Genomic DNA, 12,144 nt, shown 5'->3' with positions numbered 1-12,144 from the left:
TTTACCAAGGTACTGTTAGAACCGGCTGGTGGCCAGGGTGAGCACAAAGCGTGGCACGCGTAGGAATGAAGGGACAACAGCTGACAGCCAGGAGAGACGTGGGACCTGAGTCAGGAGGAATTTTAAGGAAGTGTAATCAGCTACACTCCTTCCTGAAATTAAACAGATGAAGAAAATATTAAAATTACAAAACTTTTCTTACTTTATAGTAAGGAAAAAAAAAGGAAACGTAGACAGCTGATGCAAACTTACCATCGACATCTTGTATCCCGTAGCGCCTCGCCAGGTCACAAGTCAAGAGTACTTTCCCAGTCAGAGACATGAGATTTTTATCTTTCAGGCAGAAAGAGAAACAAAAGTATGAGCACAACTAAATCTGTTTAACCTGATAATGTTTCTCAGCCATGAAACCTGTTTCTGAAAGCATGTTACAATGAACAACACATGCAGATCAAATATGTGCAGAGTTCCTCAAATGCTAAGTTTTATACAGACTGGCCAACTTGCACTTCAGTCTCCACGTAACAATCTGTGATTTAAATATCATCTCACACAGTATAATCCTACCTTTTGCCAGGTTGACAATGCACAGCCCACTCACTTCAGTGGATTCTCCATTAGCGAATAAATCTTTATACTGAGCAAAAGAAAATTCAGAGATTTAGCAAAAAAACAAAACAAAACAAAAACTGGTGTAACTACCATGGATAAAAATTTTGCTGTTAGAGAGGAGACTACCTTTGAATCCACACCGTGTGGTGTTTCTTTCTCCAATATGAACTGAGATACAAACTCTGTTCGTACCGCTCCCGGCCACAAACTGACTGAAGCCACTCCTCTACTTTTTAGCTCAACAGCCATGTCTGCTGCCAGCCTGTCACACTGGAAACAAACCACAACACAAAACAGGTTTTTGTGAGACTGACTTAATTATACACTACACACACTTATGTTAAATTAGATATAAGTCTTTGTGTTAATAATAACACAACATGAATGGAGGACTTAAGAGGTGAACTTACTGCGGCTTTACCAACGCCGTATGGCACATTGAAGATGTACCCCAGCCCTCCCATAGATGAAATGGTTACTATCAAACCTCGACCTTGAGCCACCATCATCCGGGACGCATAAACTGAGAAGAAATAATGGCCCCTGCCAAATACATAAATATGGAAATAAGTCGTATCCATATTATTCACTCATTTGTAAAATAGCTCTGATCAAGTGCAATTGAATACTGCTTACAGTAAATGTTCTCACTCTCCTGGTATATTGTTTTGATAATTATTCTGAAAAAGCTACTCTTAGGCGTTTTCTTACCAAACAGCCCTCAGGACTCCCTGAGAGTAACTGAACACTGGGGAACTCCCAGAGAACCACAAACCCTCAGTTGCTTATTTTTCTGTTTAGCACCACCAATAGAAATGCCGAAGTTACGTAAGTCGGCTGGCAGTTGGTATAACAATGTTGCTTTTGCTTTGACATGTATTAGCCGTGTCACACATGTGCTCAGTAAAGCCTAGACCTCACTGTCAGTCCATTTCTCCATGTTTTCTTCATTTTATTTATTGATTTTTCTTTACTAACTGTTGTTTGTGTTTTGCGTTATTTATTGTTCATACAGCTAACACATTTTTAAAAAATGGTGGTTGCCATTGCCGCACTGGCTTGTGTTCATCCAATCAACATACACTGATGTCTGGAACAATCACTGTAAACTTGCGTCATGCATGGTTCCTCTTGTATTGGCAGAGTCAGTGCGTTTTTCGAATGGGTTTTTGGTGAGATGCCTGAAATAAAGTCTGTGGCAAAAAAAGTTTGGTTCTACAACATAAAATATGTCAAAAATACCCCACTCGTGAATTCTTAGTCTTTTACATGTCTTAAAAAAGGCTGTTGTGGAGAACACTTTGTGATGGTTATGCTAAAATAATGCAGCCGTGGTGTAGTTTGTTTTATAACCTTACATGAACTTTTTTATTTATAGCAGTTGCACTTCAAAATCATAAAAGTGCTTATCATTTGTGAAGATTATCTTGCTGAACAAAATGTGCAAATGTCATGAACTGTTGTTTGCCACAGATCTTATTTTCTGCAATAATCCAGAATCTGATGGAAAAATTCAATAGGCTTTTTGTTGAGGGAACCAGGGTGACCCTCACTCCCTAATGTCATTACTGCACCACTATATTGGTGCTAAACAAGTCCCTCACAAAGGCGTTGTAAGAACTACAATCGTTGCTAGTTCTTGCAGTGTGGACACAATAAATAAGGAGGTTCTTAGAACTATAAAAAAGTTTGTCCAGTTTAAAAATACCTACTTACAAAGAGAAGTCGTACTGAACTCAACAAACACACACAGAAAAACGTAGACAAACTGAATAACAGCCGATGTCTGAAAAACTTTTGACTGTTGACTTATCAGTGATGACTAAGCACAAAGACATACCTGAGGCCTGTGTTGTTGATGGAATCCCAAATGGACGGATCGGTTTCCCAGAACTTCTTCCCCATATTCTCAAATATATCCTGAAATAACACTTTGTGTTTAGAGTTCAAACAAATAGGTCACACAGTGAGCAGTTTGTTTGGTGCTCTTTAATGTTGAATTCATTGAATTCACACAGCTTTGTGAGGGTTCCTGTGGATACTTAAAAAGTTTTAAAGGCCATTGAATTCATTTATCTAAAAACAAGGCTTTAATTAGTATTAAATTGACTTAAATGAATCTTTCAAAAGTCTTAAAAATGCTCAGACATTGGAAGTAGGATTTTATGACTTTTGTTCTCATGTTGCATTGTAAAATCTCAAAAATTAGCAGTAAACTCGTCATGATGGGAATCCAAGCTATGGAATCTCACATGTTTTTTGAGAAACACAAAATTGTCCTGAAAATAGGCCAGAAATACTAGATATTTACCACTTCTGTTGGTAAACCAAATATATACCTTTATAACTATATGATATGTTCATTGTCTTCCACGTGTTCCACTCTAAAAAAGGGAACATTGGACATAGATAACCAACTTTTTTCACTGGACAAAAAAAAGGTCACACTTTATGTTACAATAAATATTTAGGCAAAATAAAATTGTCTTTCTTCAATTTTGGTTATTAGAAAATTGGTCTTTATCTATCTCACTGGCATTAAAAAGTCTTAAAAAGTGTTAAATCTACCTTGCCATAAGCAGCGGGAACCCTGTTATTCCAGAAGTAATCTAAAGTATGCAATACATTAAGTGATGTTTGTATATGTACCTGTACTCCAGCGTAGGCATTGTTAACCAGGATGTCCAGCCTGCCATTCTGTTCACGTCTGAGCCGTTCAAACAGGTTTTCAATGTCTTCGTCTTTTGTAGAATCACAGATAACTGGCACACAGTTGCCACCCCTCTCCTTTACCTGTGTTGGGAACAAATGATCAGCGGTGAACCATAGCGATAAATCCTGACTGAAACTCTGTCAGCCAGAGATAGCTTAATGGACATTGCTTTTGCCTTGTCTGATAAAGCCCCTTAGAGAAATGTAAAGCTGGAAAGGTCACCTGTGCTGCAGTTTGTTTGAGAGTCTTCTCCTGGCGTCCTGTGATGTAGACGGTGGCTCCTGCCTCAGACAGCTGGAGAGCTATTCCCCGGCCAATGCCTCTGGAAGCACCTGTAACTACACACACCCAGCCAGACAAGGACATCTTCCCTGGAAAACAGTAGCAAGCACACAATAAGTACTAAACTCAAATATAACATGTTAAAGAAAAGCTTAACATAAACTTAAATGATATCAATCGGACATCAACAACATCTTAATTTTGTTAGGGTGAAATTCCTCTTGGTATATTGAGAAAAGTATCATTTCATAGGGGTAAAAGATTCAAGTCTAAAGTCTCTTAAGGGAAGCGTGGTGATTTGGTTACACTGCAAATAATCCTCATCAGACTCTTGTTATAGAAGACAGAATATGAAATCTGTGTTGAAGTCTGTACAATTCGCTCAAATGCACAGAAAATTAATACCTTTGTCCACAGAAAGCAGAGAAAAGTCAATGGAGGACACCGACAAGGAAATGTATCAGCACACGTCTGCACTGCACCGCTGTTAAATGTTACGAGCACAGACTGATTACAAGCCACGGTTACAAAGGTTACAAGGCTATCAGGGCCATAATATCGCGAGAAGAGGCCACATGCAGCAGAGAGTGGAGTATTTATGTCACTGAGCATCACTCGCGCTAACTTCCTCCTTCGCTTGATTTCCGGTAGACTAAATATAACGTCAACACGTTTTGAGAGTCAACTATTTCTTGTAAACAGCTGGTGGTGTTTGAGCCACGCAATATGGTGCAAGTTGTTTATTAAGTAATTGTAAGTCATTTGGCTGTTGTTGTGTAATTCATAACAGTGTACATAATGACAGTCAGTGAACTATCATGCTGGTGAGTGTCGGAGGTGGTCTTTGGTTTAACTTCCAATATTTAACACGCGATGGCGCTACATCTTATTTTGAGTATTGAGTATTTGTTCACAGTAGAAACAGTACCCTTGTAGCAATGTTAAATAGTGGCGCTTGTTTTGGCCTCTTATGATTGTTACTGTCTATTCCTTTGGTAGAAGAGAGAAACTTGAGTTATGGGGTCTGTGCTGCCTATTTTTGGTTTTCAGACTGCTGTGATGTTACACAAAGGACAATGTTATTTCAAGTTAATTCTTCACTGACTAAACACTGAGCTGCTGCACATGCAGTAATTTCACTGTTGACTTTACAGAGCTGATATATGTTAAATAATAATTCAGGGACTGTGTTGTGAGTCACGTGAATGTGAATTTTTCTTGCTCCTTTTTTTCTGTCCTATAATGTGTAACTTAATGGCCCCATGTCATTATTCCTGAGATATATCTGCTGGCACATTAGTGTGTGGATTATTGACTTTGATTGATTTGATAGATTTGATATAAAAAGTGGGGCTACTGGTTGGAGAGGGTTTCTTCCGACTAATATTTGAAACAAGTTTTTCAAGTGTAACAGAAGACATTGACTTTATCGTAGGCATACAGTTAATACTGTTGTTATTTGTTTTTATATCACCTGTTAAATACATGGCATTGTAATTAGTAAAGAGGGACCCTGAAATAGAATAAAGTGCCATATCGGAATAATCGGGGCTGATATAAACTCTCTATTTGAGTTATATTGAAATACTTGAAAATGATTGTGCTGCAGGAAGAATTCTCTGTAGAGGTGTTGCAGTTTTATAAATTCAATTGGTGCAAAATATAAAAAAGTATTGACTTTAAAGATTTTAAAAAAAAGTATATATATACACAAAGATAATCAAATCAAGGTGACGTACAGAGCATGACGTGTTTGGTTTATATGTAAAACATATAAGTCAAATTGATTCTAATATCAGCATTTTTGCAGTTGCTGTCACTTAAATTAATATAATTATCGAGCGTTGTAGGGTAAATCTGTCAGATATGGAAATAAGAAAAAGCCTTAAATTTGTTTATGTAATAGTCGAAGTATGTGGAGGTGGGGGCATTGATGTCACTGGCAGTAGGGGGAGGTTGTTACAGGGGTAAAGATATGTCCGTATGTGCATGTATGTGTATATGTATGTACAGTCATAGGAAATAATTACAAGTAACAGATCCAAGAAAAAAATAATATAGACAAAATTGACTGGAATCTTTCTGTAAGGAACTAAAGCCTTTATTTTTAAAGATATCTTTTTTCATCAGTTTTGAGGATGTCGTCACTTTTTTTGTTTATCAAAAATGAATAAGGAGTGTAAACAGCAGAGGGTTAACATTTCTTTATTTAACCACTTTTGACTTAGCCTGTCAAATACCAAAGTAGTGGCAGTGATAGTAGTGATAGTAGTAGTAGTGTTATGTGTGTGTATATATATATATATATATATATATATATATACAGCACATTAAATAGCGATAAAACAAACATGCAAAAATAATGAAGGGATACACAAACATTCATGTTTATAAAATGTGTCGTCTTAAAATACTTGTGATTTTATATACTGCTTAAGAAAATACATAACATGTAGCAAAAATAATACATTTGCATTGTCATGATTTGTGGCTTCATCCATAGCTTTCACACAAATCAGTGTTAATGTTAAATTCAGAAAATACGTTCGAGCGTCCTTCATGTTTACTTGTTTTACCTGAAACTTCATAGAAGTACATTCATTCAGTACTGAAGTAGGAATGGTTGTGCATATGTAAACAGGGGAACCCTCTTATAGATATCATCAGAGTCAAATTAATCACTGTAAGAGATTATTATTAGTATAACCATTTTTAAATCATCCTTTATTTTATTGCAGATTATCATCTACTTGAAATATATTTGGAACGTTAATATAAAGTAATGAAATGGACAGCATCTGGCCCGCTCATGGGGCATTATGTGACTGGGCAATTTCAATCCAAATGACGAGGGCGGCTTCAGCTAAATGTGCTTTTCCTGTGCGCATTCATTTTCTGTCTCCATCACTAGCACCCATGACTGGATATTTTTTTCACATTGTTTGAGCAGACTACAAAAGGTGCACAAGTTTTGCTGCTGCACGTAGGCTTGGGGTTGGCAGTTTGTCATAAGCTTCCAGAGGACTATGTTTTTCATTGAGAAAAAAACGACTTGATGATTTCAATGTGCATGCAGTCACCAGCCTCTAGTAGCCATGTAGTAGTAGTAGCGATAGTAGTAGTAGTAGTAGTAGTAGTAGAAGTCATGTATGAAAAGTCCAAAATGAACACTGTAATGGCCTACTTGATTACTCTACTGTAACTGTAATCACTATAAGGGGTTTCCATTGTGTGTGTATAGATAGATAGATATATAGATAGATAGATAGATAGATAGATAGATGTGTGTGTGTGTATGTGTGCGCGTGTGTAAAAATATATACATTTTCAACAATTCTCCTTCAAAAAAATATTGTTGAGTTTGGCTCGTTAACCAGTAGTAGTGTATTTCATCAACCTCAACCACCACATGGCAGCTATAGCTCGGACCATGTAGTTAAAACGCAGACAGCTACTGCCACTTCATTCACAGTAGGAAATGTTTAGAAGCGGCTAGAGGCCAGGGTGAGCACAAAGCGTGGCAGGCGTATGAATGAAGGCACAACAGCTGACAGCCAGGAGAGATATGGGACCTGAGTCAGGAGGAATTTTAAGGAAGTGTAATCAGCTACACTCCGTCCTGAAATTAAGCACATGAAGAAAATTTAACCTTACAGTACATAATAGAAAGTACAAAATCTTTTAAAAAAATAAAACTTAGACGGCTGATGCAAACTTACCATCGACATCTTGTATCCCGTAGCGCCTCGCCAGGTCACAAGTCAAGAGTACTTTCCCAGTCAGAGACATGAGATTTTTATCTTTCAGGCAGAAAGAGAAACAAAAGTATTTGCAAATGAACACGACTCTATCAAATATGTCCTCAAATGCTCACTACCATAAAGAATTTTATGGTTGCATTTAAAATATAACATCTGCATTTTCAACCTGGACCTTATTTTCCCATGTGTATACAGTGTGTCTAAGAGACTGATGTGAACGACAATTTTTGGGCCAAAATGTAACCACTTGCAACTGAGCACAGTCACAGTATCACCGGTAAAAATGTTTATTTTTGCAATTGTTATTGTGAATACGTGGCTGAAGTGTCTCTTTACCTTTAGCTTAATACGTATTGTTTGTTATTGTTTCATCAAGTGGAAATCTCATTCTGAAATCTCACAAGATTTCACTTGTTGCAGGAAGACGGTAACAGAGTAGTTAACGAAAAAAAAAATAGTTTGGTGTTATCTAAAAGACTTTCAATGTCAACTTCTTGTCAGTTTGTCATCCATACACTCTGAATAAAATACATACGGGCCGCCATGGAATTTAAAGTCCTCATACATATTGTCGAAATCAGGCAAATAATCACCCATGACATTGAAAATATTTTAGATAATACTTAACTATGTTTTCGGCACTACAACATGACAAACTATTCCCCTTACTAATCTTTCCAAATCTCGTGAGATTTCAGAATGAGACTTCCACTTGATGAGACAATAACAAATAGACCGGATTTAGCTAAAGGTAAAGAGACACTTCAGACACTTAGAATAACAATCTGAGTCTGTCTGTGGCAGAAATAACCAGCAACAGTGTTCAGTTGCCCCAACTGGTTACACTGTGGCCCACTGCACAGCTGCTTCCCTCTCCCTCAATACAAGGCCAATTTCAAAAACTGATGCTCACACCAGCCTCTTAGACTTGTGGGAAAATAGGGTCCTGGTTAAAAATGTCAAAATTATGCTTTCAGTCTCCATGTAAACAGCCTGTGATTTAAATATCATCTCACACAGTATAATCCTACCTTTTGCCAGGTTGACAATGCACAGCCCACTCACTTCAGTGGATTCTCCATTAGCGAATACATCTTTATACTGAGCAAAAAAAATTCAGAGATTAGGCAAAAACTGAAGTAGCTACCATGGATAAAGGGTTTGCTGTTAGAGAAGAGACTACCTTTGATTCCACACCCTGTGGTTTTTCTTTCTCCAGTATAAACTGAGACACCAGCTCTGTTCGTACCGCTCCCGGCCACAAACTGACTGAAGCCACTCCTCTACTTTTTAGCTCAACAGCCATGTCTGCTGCCAGCCTGTCACACTGGAAACAAACCACAACACAAAACAGGTTTTTGTGAGACTGACCTCATTTTACAGGACATGCACTTGTGTTAAATTAGATTTTGAGATTTTGGTCTTGATAACAACAACACAACATGAATGGAGGACTTAATGAGAGAGGAGAACTTACTGCGGCTTTACCAACGCCGTATGGCACATTGAAGAGATACCGCAGCCCTCCCATAGATGAAATGGTGACTATCAAACCTCGACCTTGAGCCACCATCATCCGGGAACGCATAAACTGAGAAGAAATAATGGCCCCTGCCAGACAAATACATATGAAAATGAGTCAAGTCATTTTATCACACTATGATCACATCACTCAACTGTTTTTTTTTGTTTGTTTGTTTCTTAGGAGCTACAAGTGACAAAACAGTCATGCTGACTAAACTAGAAAGAGACAAAGACAAATTGAGTAACAGCTGTTGTCTGGAAATCTGTTAATAGACACAAGGAGATGTTGACTTATCAGTGATGACTAAGCACAAAGACATACCTGAGGCCTGTGTTGTTGATGGAATCCCAAATGGACGGATCGGTTTCCCAGAACTTCTTCCCCATATTCTCAAATATATCCTGAAATAACACTTTGTGTTTAGAGTTGGAGTAAAAAAATTAACAGCGGCCAGTTTATGGCTGTTTTTCAGTTTTATTCGCACAGCCTTCCACAAGTGATTCAGCTATGCAACAATACATTAAGTGATGTTTGTATATGTACCTGTACTCCAGCATAGGCATTGTTAACCAGGATGTCCAGCCTGCCATTCTGTTCACGTCTGAGCCGTTCAAACAGGTTTTCAATGTCTTCGTCTTTTGTAGAATCACAGATAACTGGCACACAGTTGCCACCCCTCTCCTTTACCTGTGTTGGGAACAAATGATCAGCGGTGAACCATAGCGATAAATCCTGACTGAAACTCTGTCAGCCAGAGATAGCTTAATGGACATTGCTTTTGCCTTGTCTGATAAAGCCCCTCAGAGAAATGTAAAGCTGGAAAGGTCACCTGTGCTGCAGTTTGTTTGAGAGTCTTCTCCTGGCGTCCTGTGATGTAGACGGTGGCTCCTGCCTCAGACAGCTGGAGAGCTATTCCCCGGCCAATGCCTCTGGAAGCACCTGTAACTACACACACCCAGCCAGACAAGACATCTTCCCTGGAAAACAGTAGCAAGCACACAATAAGTACTAAACTTAAATACACCACTTTAATGTAAAGTTGAATTTTAATGGTGCTCTGTCAGTTTAGTATGATTAGAGATAAAAAAGAAACAGTAACATGGCTCATAAATGAATGCGCGTCATCGCCACCCATGGCAGTAAAGTTTGTTTTCATTGAGTAGAAATAGCTCTTACATAACTGAACAGATGTTTCTGGTTGTATCAATACCTCACTGTAGTCAATAAAGAATGGTTATTAAGTTGCATTTCCTTCATTAAAAGTAACTAAAACCCATTTCCAGAGTTCATACATGTTATTCCTATGATTTAAGACAGTCCAAATAGATTCCTAAAAATGAACTCTCCCAAATCCAAAAGCTGAAATACTAAATAAGTTTGTGATGTCATCGGCTATAAAGTCTGTAAGTGTATGAGCTGGGCAAGATGTTGTTAGATGACTCAGAGAGCAGCTACGGGTAAGTTCTGAGTATATGGGTGCATTTTTTTCCACAACTAAGAAAATTACAGCAGAATAAAGTTCATTGGGGTGTAAAAAAATAAAAGTATATATATAAACATTCTGTAGGTCTATATAATAAGTTGCCTATTTGTTACAATAATAAATAATAAGACACTCCAGGTCAGCTTACAGAAACAACAATAAAACCGGCATCAGGTATGAGACATAAGTTACCAGACAAACAATCATTGTCTATAAAGCAGCTCCACACTTTACACCTGAGCACAGAGATGCAACCCCCCCCCCCCTAAATATTTAGCAATGGCGTTGCTGGGGCATCTGATTGTGTTTTACAGCTATGTGATGTAAATGTCACACACAGTCATTTATGATCACTGATATCACTGTTATCATTACAGCATATCAGTGTCAACTGCTGAGTAACAGTGACTGGACACAATGCAGTTGTGTAAGGTCTGGCTTTGGATTTCAGGTGAACTATGGAATTTATATGAGGTCACACTCCTAGTTCTCGTACATCAGTTCATTTATTTTACAATATTAACTTCATTAAAGAACATTTTTGTTTTTTTAGGACACATTTTTCACTTTAACTAAGATAGTATAAAAAAGACCCCTTTCATAAAGATGAAAGATTCAGTCAAATTTGTTAAAATTATAAATATTTGTCATCATAGTCATGCATATTCTTTAACACAGATTCAAACCTCAACAGAGTCAACAGAAATCGCTAAAAACACATAGAAAACATTCATACCTTATTCCACAGAAAGCGATGTATCTGGTTTGTCAAGTCCCTACAACAGTTTTTCAGAGGAGACCGATGAGGAAACGTATCAATAGGAATGCCACCGCTCGTTTGTGCTGCTGTTATGATATCCAACAGTTATGAGACTAGCACGTCACGTTATCACTGTGTCACCATAGCTTGCGTAAATACCGCGAGAAGACGCCAGACGAAGCAGAGAGTGCAGGGTTCAGACGGTCGAGCATTCACTCGCGCTAACTTCCTCCTTCGCCGGTAAACGTCAACACGTTTAGAGCGTCAATTCTCCCTTAAAATGACTGAAAAACAACTGCACCTGTTTATACGCTGAAATACAAGTCGCTTCTTAAGTAGTGTTCTGGCTTTAATTCAGTTGTTGGCTGTTGTTGTGCAGTTCATAACAGTTTACATAACGAGAAAAAAATCAGGGAACTATCTTACTGGTGAGTGTCTGAGGTGGTCTTTGGTTTTTCCTTCAGCTTTGCACACACGATGGCGCTATAGTTTTCAAATAAAGACATACATTCATCCAAGGCAATGAACGTGCTTTACAGAGGCATAGAAATATATCGAAGCCAATACATTAGGGAAGCATTAAAATTGCAGATACAGACTTAAAGACTACCAAAGATTAAAAATCAAGCAAATAATTGTTGCAGGTTACATATAGTATAAGTATAGGTGAAAAGTAGTGGTGTTAGTTTTGGCCTCTAATGATCGTTTCACTCCCTGCGCCTTTTATAGAGAAAAAAGCTACAGTAATGGGCCTGTGCTGCCTATTTATGGCTTTTAAACTGCTGTAATATTAGCATAAAAGAAAATTCCAAACTTTTTCATGCTAATACTTTACTGATAAAACAGCACATGCAGTAGTTACATTGTTGTACAGAACTGATATCTGTGAAATAATAATTCAGGGTGCTGATGTGACCTTAATGATGCATTTTTGCATGCATGTCATATAATGTGTAACTTGTTGTCCCAATGTTATTTTATTCACAATGTATCTGTTGGCACATTAGT

At 37.8% G+C, this 12,144-nt stretch overlaps 2 protein-coding genes across 2 annotated transcripts; both read right to left on the bottom strand.

Moving 5' to 3' along the window:
- Positions 1–11,228, bottom strand: dhrs1 (dehydrogenase/reductase (SDR family) member 1). The gene is made up of 9 exons (XM_042498524.1): positions 11,113–11,228; positions 3,548–3,696; positions 3,262–3,405; positions 2,453–2,532; positions 1,023–1,155; positions 739–882; positions 568–637; positions 253–333; positions 1–152 (listed from the first exon to the last, which is right to left on the bottom strand). The coding sequence occupies exons 2-9, from the start codon at positions 3,689–3,691 to the stop codon at positions 16–18; spliced, it is 933 nt and encodes a 310-aa protein (XP_042354458.1). The 5' UTR covers positions 3,692–3,696; positions 11,113–11,228; the 3' UTR covers positions 1–15.
- On the bottom strand, positions 5,797–11,348 carry LOC121951301 (dehydrogenase/reductase SDR family member 1-like). Its single transcript, XM_042497568.1, is given in 10 exon segments — positions 5,797–7,226; positions 7,327–7,407; positions 8,400–8,469; positions 8,552–8,695; positions 8,846–8,950; positions 8,952–8,979; positions 9,215–9,294; positions 9,437–9,580; positions 9,723–9,870; positions 11,278–11,348. Coding segments are annotated over 10 exon segments (1,008 nt in total). The 3' UTR covers positions 5,797–7,089.
- Positions 11,349–12,144: the final 796 nt, after the last annotated feature.

This window comes from Plectropomus leopardus, chromosome 12 (genome assembly GCF_008729295.1).
Source record: "Plectropomus leopardus isolate mb chromosome 12, YSFRI_Pleo_2.0, whole genome shotgun sequence".
In the NCBI taxonomy this organism is placed as follows: Eukaryota; Metazoa; Chordata; class Actinopteri; order Perciformes; family Serranidae; genus Plectropomus; species Plectropomus leopardus.
This window is presented reverse-complemented; position numbering and strand designations above follow the sequence as displayed.